Source organism: Lepidochelys olivacea (genome assembly GCF_965140295.1).
Source record: "Lepidochelys olivacea isolate rLepOli2 genome assembly, chromosome: 14".
Lineage (NCBI taxonomy): Eukaryota > Metazoa > Chordata > Testudines > Cheloniidae > Lepidochelys > Lepidochelys olivacea.
Genome location: NC_140424.1, coordinates 31,339,340 through 31,346,081, shown reverse-complemented (window position 1 = coordinate 31,346,081; position 6,742 = coordinate 31,339,340). Strand labels below are relative to the sequence as shown.

At 49.4% G+C, this 6,742-nt stretch overlaps 1 protein-coding gene across 2 annotated transcripts; it reads left to right on the top strand.

The window, feature by feature from the left end:
* The first annotated feature begins 2,543 nt into the window (after positions 1-2,543).
* On the top strand, positions 2,544-6,176 carry LOC311531213 (uncharacterized protein). 2 transcript variants are annotated; one of them, XM_084648418.1, is made up of 2 exons: positions 2,544-2,722; positions 4,345-6,176. In XM_084648418.1, the coding sequence occupies exon 2, from the start codon at positions 4,414-4,416 to the stop codon at positions 5,416-5,418; it is 1,005 nt and encodes a 334-aa protein (XP_084504544.1). In that variant the 5' UTR covers positions 2,544-2,722; positions 4,345-4,413; the 3' UTR covers positions 5,419-6,176. The 2 variants fall into 2 exon arrangements, with proteins under 2 accessions (XP_084504544.1, XP_084504543.1); XM_084648417.1 differs by having other exon boundaries at positions 4,342-6,176.
* Positions 6,177-6,742: the final 566 nt, after the last annotated feature.

The window sequence follows — 6,742 nt, the reverse complement described above, 5'->3', positions numbered from 1 at the left end:
TTACACCACCTCAGATTGCTTCCAGTCCCAAGGGACTAGCCACTTACCCCAGATCAATGGGTCCTCCAGATCTCACCCCAAAGACAACATTGGCACCCAGTTCTATAGTAACCTAGTAGTAGGTTTATTAGCTAAGAAAAGGAAATGAGAATTATTGAGAGGTTAAAGTAGTAAAATATAGGTACAGGAAAGTCACAGTTTGTAAGTCCAAATGGTAGCAGTAATGTAATGAACAACCAGATAATATCTGGGAATCTTGGCTTTGCATCTGGTGCCCTTCCCTGTAAGAGTCCATACAGTCCAGAGATGCAGGATCATTCCTGGAATCCATACATATAGCTTCTCACAGAAAACAAGCTGATGGAGTCTCTACACACACAGAGTTTTCCTTTGATGATGGTGAGTGAGGAATGCAGTTTGAGTCATTGGCCACCAATTATCACCATAATGACCACTTGCTTTTCTGTTGAAGTCCTTTATTAGCATCCCACAAGATTTCTTTGTTGTTTACTTACAGGGGTATGCACAATGTAAATGTTTGCTATTTCATTATAACAGGAACAAAGAGGTGAAAATAATATGAAAACTATTGGGATGTTATTTGTGAATTGTAAACACCAACCATACTTTCATAGAATACCAGGGTTGGAAGGGATCTCAGGAGGTCATCTAGTCCAACCCCCTGCTCAAAGCAGGGCCAATCCCCAATTTTTGCCCCAGATCCCAAATGGCCCCTTCAACGATTGAACTCCCAACCCTGGGTTTAGCAGGCTAATGCTCAAACCACTGAGCTATCCCAATCTGTACTAATACACAAGTGAATTGGCCTGTGGCCCTGGATTGACCTGGTCTGCCAGCAACTCTACAACAGCGGGATCCATGTCTAGTTGGCAGCCGGTGTCAAGTGGAGTGCCCCAGGGGTCGGTCCTGGGGCCGGTTTTGTTCAATATCTTCATAAATGATCTGGAGGATGGTGTGGATTGCACTCTCAGCAAATTTGCGGATAATACTAAACTGGGAGGAGTGGTAGATACACTGGAGGGCAGGGATAGGATACAGAAGGACCTAGACAAATTGGAGGATTGGGCCAAAAGAAATCTGATGAGGTTCAATAAGGATAAGTGCAGGGTCCTGCACTTAGGATGGAAGAACCCAATGCACAGCTACAGACTAGGGACCGAATGGCTAGGCAGCAGTTCTGCGGAAAAGGACCTAGGGGTGACAGTGGACGAGAAGCTGGATATGAGTCAGCAGTGTGCCCTTGTTGCCAAGAAGGCCAATGGCATTTTGGGATGTATAAGTAGGGGCATAGCGAGCAGATCGAGGGACGTGATCGTTCCCCTCTATTCGACATTGGTGAGGCCTCATCTGGAGTACTGTGTCCAGTTTTGGGCCCCACACTACAAGAAGGATGTGGATAAATTGGAGAGAGTCCAGCGAAGGGCAACAAAAATGATTAGGGGTCTGGAACACATGACTTATGAGGAGAGGCTGAGGGAGCTGGGATTGTTTAGCCTGCAGAAGAGAAGAATGAGGGGGGATTTGATAGCTGCTTTCAACCACCTGAAAGGGGGTTCCAAAGAGGATGGCTCTAGACTGTTCTCAATGGTAGCAGATGACAGAACGAGGAGTAATGGTCTCAAGTTGCAGTGGGGGAGGTTTAGGTTGGATATTAGGAAAAACTTTTTCACTAAGAGGGTGGTGAAACACTGGAATGCGTTACCTAGGGAGGTGGTAGAATCTCCTTCCTTAGAGGTTTTTAAGGTCAGGCTTGACAAAGCCCTGGCTGGGATGATTTAACTGGGAATTGGTCCTGCTTCGAGCAGGGGGTTGGACTAGATGACCTTCTGGGGTCCCTTACAACCCTGATATTCTATGATTCTATGATCCCTGGGGTGCAAACTGGAACTGGGGTACTGCTGAGCCCTCTGGCTTACCAATAGGGTGACTGGATGCCCTGGTTTTATAGGGACGGTCCTGTTATTCAGGGCTTTTTCTTATATAGGCACCAATTACAACCCCCCCCCCCAATATTTCACACTTGCTATCTGGTCACCCTGCCAATAGAGGGGGATGGAAGGGGGACCTGCAGGGAGCTCGTGGGGGAAATGGAGGGATGCAAGGAGCCCTTGGTGACTGCAGTGAGCTCAGGCTACACAGTGTGCATGTCTGTCTGCCGGGGGACATTTTCACATCACCATCAATTTTACACCCATCCTGGGAGTTTTCCCCCCTGCTCGATGTGACCATCACAACTCTTCCAGCCCCAGCTTCCAGTTACATCCCAGTATATGCGGGCAGCCAAGACAAGACCTGCCCCATGCATCCCTTCTCAGATGGGTCTTAAACCTGAAAAGCCATTTGCAGTTCAAACGTGCATTAACACGGTGCTCAGCAGCAGCAAAGCGGGCCGCCCTCAGCAGCTGTTGTCATCAGAAGGCTAGTTTGGCCTCTGGTTACTGCTAAGGAAGGGGGAGGGGGATTCTCCGAGTCTCTCTGGCTTTCGTCTGACCAGGATATAAGGGATTGAACTTCCTGGGTCAGGAGCTGGGGCTGTTGCCTCCATTGTGAGCCGGACTGAGCCGCCGCTGCTGCTGTGTAGGGAGAGTCATTCCCTACCGCCCTTCTGTGCCCAGCTGGCGGGACTTTCTCCGGGGCTGGAACCAGCCCCTGGGGCAGCCTCGGGCTCTGTCGACATCAGCTTCTGAGCCGCAGACTCCAGGTAATTGCAAGAGGGAACTTGGAGAAAGTGCGAGGGCCCGGCAGAAAGCGAGCCGCGCTGGCTCTGCCCAGATGGCCCCTCCTCACCCCCAGCGCTTCTCACTCGTCGCATGGCAGCTCGCTCCCGTTCGCACTATTAGGAGCCAGGCCAGCGATGGGGGAGGAAATGCCTCCGGGCTGGACCCTGCCAGAGGGGAGGGCAGCGGGGGAAGGAAAGCCCAGAAAGGGGCAGTAGGAGAGAGAACTGGGGAGGGGAGTTCCCGGATACCGAACCTGCCCAACCCAGCTCCAAGTGCTGTGGTCACTGATACATCAGCTAGTAAACCTGCCTTTTAAAAACTCTTATTCATAGCCTAGGTTACCTTAGACAAAAGTCATCTAAGAATTGACTTTCTTGTTTTTTTTTTAACTAGAAGAGCAGAGAGGAAAAGCCAGTTGTTGCCTCTGCTTAGTCCCTGCACTTGGGGATAATGTCAGGGGAAACCCCTAAAATGGCTCTTTTGATTGTTATTAGTCTTGCCCACAGATGAGCGGGCTGGGTTCTTTGTAGAAACAAATAAAAATGTCCCCCTGCCCTAAGGAGCTGCCAGTTAAGGGCTGGGTGCTCTTGCCTTGCATTTTGTGTCATTCACCCTCTGCTCTGCTAAGCTGAAATGGTTGTATTTTCCCCCACTTTGCACTTAATCTGCACAGGTGTAAATAACAAGTATAAGGCTATGGGGAATGAGGCCTTGGTGTGCTTCTGTGAATAGTTACTCACATGAGTGAATAGTTGTAGGACTGGTCCCTAAATTAATACATGCCATCAGTGAGAGTCATAACAGAAAATCTGAGGGATTAAGGGGTACCCAGGGCAACTATGAGCTCAGGTGGCTACTCCGGAAGGCATAGTCTGACCTCCTTTAGAATAGGGGTTCTCAGCATCTTTCTTTCTGAGCCCCCTCTTCCCCCCAAATTGCTATTAAAAACTCCACGGCCCACCTGTGCCACAGCAACTGTTTTACTGCATATCCAGTAAATTAAAAGCCAGACCTGACATTAGGGGGTAGCAACCAGGGCCCCACACCACAGGGGATCCCGCCAAGCTAAGTTACTCGGACTTTGGCTTTAGTCCTGCATGGCAGGGCTCGGACTTCAGCTTTCTGCCTTGGGACCCAGTGAATTTCAGGCAGGCCTTGCTCTCTGGTTTATTTTAGAGGACCCCCTGAAACCTGCTCACGGCCCTTCCAAGGCACCCTGTATCCCTGGGTGAGAACCTCTGCTGTATAGCACAGGTCAGGGAAGATCACCCAGTGATTACTGCATTGAGCCCAATAACGTGTGGCTGAGCTAGAGAGCACATTTTTATTTTCTTTTTTTAGAAAGAGGCATCCAATCTTTTTAAAAACTTTTTAAATGATGGAAAGTCTACCACCTCCCTTGGGAAGTTATTAAAAATTATGCCTTAATTCCATTTTGAGCTCAGCTGCCTGCATCATTCAGCCATTGGATTTGTTACACCTTTGCCTGTGAGGTTAAAGAGCCTTCTCAGTTCTAAAATAATTTGTCAACTGATTATTCCTGTTTCCTTCTGCCTATGCTTGGAGCATGACTCGTGTCTGGATTCTCTCTTTATCCCAGCAGGTGTCAGGACTGTGAGTGATAACAAAATAGGCGAATCTTCAAAGCCTTGCTGGAGAGGAACTGCCTGAGATGTCTCCAAAACGATCCAAAGGAAACGTGTCTCAGAATTTGGACCAGGGAAAATCCCTTAAGAGTCAGGGCAGGTCAGAAGCACAGCAGCAAAACCCTTCAGAGGAGAGAGAGGGTAAGTCCACCCACCGTGGGAGAGGCGTGAGGAAACGCAAAGACACCATCGTCCGCCAGAGAACATATGCAGGGGAGAGGCCCAACATCTGCATCGAATGTGGGAAAAGCTTCACCCAGAGCTCAGACCTTATGAATCATCGGAGAATCCACACAGGGGAGAAACCTTATAAATGTATTGACTGCGGGAAAAGCTTCAGCATCAATTCAAACCTTATCCGTCACCAGAGAACCCATACAGGGGACAGACCCCACAGCTGCTCTGACTGTGGGAAAAGCTTCACAGACAAGTCGACCCAGACCCAGCACCAGTGCGTCCACATGGGTGAGAAGCCCTATAAATGTATCGACTGTGGGAAGAGCTTCAGCCGCAGCTCCCACCACAAGAGGCGCCTGAGGAGCCCTCCAGGGAAAAGGCAGGACAAATGCATCCAGCGGGACAGCGCTGCCATTGGGAAGGTTAAAAAAACTAAAACATCAAAGAAGAAAACCTCGACTATCGAGATCCCCATCACGTGTGCCGAGTGCTGGCAAAGCTTCAGCCAGAACTCGGACCTGGTCAAACATATGAGGATCCACACAGGAGAGAAACCCTATGAGTGCAGTCACTGTGGGAAATGCTTCAATGTCAGTTCAAACCTGATCAGACACCAGAGGATCCACACAGGAGAGAAGCCCTACACATGCTCTGACTGCGGGAAAAGCTTCACTGACAAATCTACCCTGACCCAGCATCACCGGATCCACACAGGAGAGAAGCCTTATGAGTGCATTTACTGTGGGAAAAGCTTCAGCCGCAGTTCCCACCACAAGAGGCATCAGAGAACCCACACAGGAGAGAACCCTGTGTCCTTCCTGCCTTTATGGCCGTACCCCACTCAAGCATGTTAGGGGTTGGGGGAGGGAAGGAGAGTCCATCAGAGCAGCAGGAGGCAGTAGCTAGAGGAGATTGGAGCTGTGTGCTTGTGGGATCTGCTTTCTGGGGGTTAGTGGGGTGGGAGGGAGCTGGTATGGCTTTTTAGCAGGGATCATTAGGGGAAGGGGTTGGTTCTTGGGAGAATTGGTTGTTTTAGTGGGTTGGGACTAGGGATGGGCAAGGAGAGCTGGCCAGTGGCTGGGGTTTGTATTGGGAGGGCGAGTAGCTGGTAGGATAAGGGATATGTTTGTCTTGTTAAATTTTTACTATTGGCCTGTGTAGAACGGGTTGTAGGTTTCTTGCCATTTCCAGGTAGGATGAGTGTCTACACCCCGGGAACACCAGCGGGACTAACCCAGACGGGGTTCACTATGGAATGTCTCAGCAGAGACGCCATGGGGACCGAGCGGGGTGCTAGCCGTGGCTCTTCCAGGAGAGGACTGCAGCACAGCTTTCACGCTGTGTGTATCAAGGGCCTCTCTCCAGCAGCAGCACATTCACATCTCTTTTAACTAGTTCAGGTCAAAGGCAAATGAGGCCAGCTCCCACTCTGGTGTTAGGACATGAGAGTCTCATTTCTACTTTAAACAGCCCACTCAGTTACTACCATTGCCTTCCTTTCTCTTCTAGAATAGACAAGGCTGTGCTAGACCAGCTGTCGTACATGGGGACTCTGTATGCACCGTAGAACAAATAGCGATTAACAAAATGTTTAAACCAAAAATCATTTCCATTTCTTTGTTCTTGTGGTTCTTACTGTCTCTGGGCTTTAATCTTTCTTCTGTTCCCCACCCCAAATGTAATCAGTTCAGGGAATTCATGGCACTGTTAGCAGAATTCAGGTGACCTGTGAGCTGAAGAGGTCACTTGGGACTAATGTGGCTCCTCACCCCAGGAGGCCAGACACTTCCAGAGGGGAGCAGCCTGTCTTCTCCTCCCCAGCAGCAGCTGAAGCATTGCTCCTTTCTCTCTCTGGGTCATCCTTACCTACTAGGAGGTGTAGAATTGGACTTCTTCAGACATTTTAACCTACCTCACACTTCCCAGTCAGTTACCCTCTTTGTGTGTGTGTGTGTGTAATCCGTCTGTAGCTGTTGAGGAATCCTGAGCGCCTTAATTATTTTTTAATTCTTAATCTACTATTCTCTCTTAAAAAGAGACTGAGCTGGCACAACCCCTTGCTCAAATTATTCCCTTTGTTGATCACTCCAGACACAACCTATGTGCCTTTTTTTGCTGGCCCATTCTAAGCTCGCCCGTAGCCCAGATGTGTGTCTCTTCCCTCACAAATCCCCACTT

Excerpts from the sequence above, each read along its gene's own strand:
- LOC311531213 (XM_084648418.1), top strand. The coding sequence starts at position 4,414 with ATGTCTCCAAAACGATCCAAAGGAAACGTGTCTCAGAATTTGGACCAG.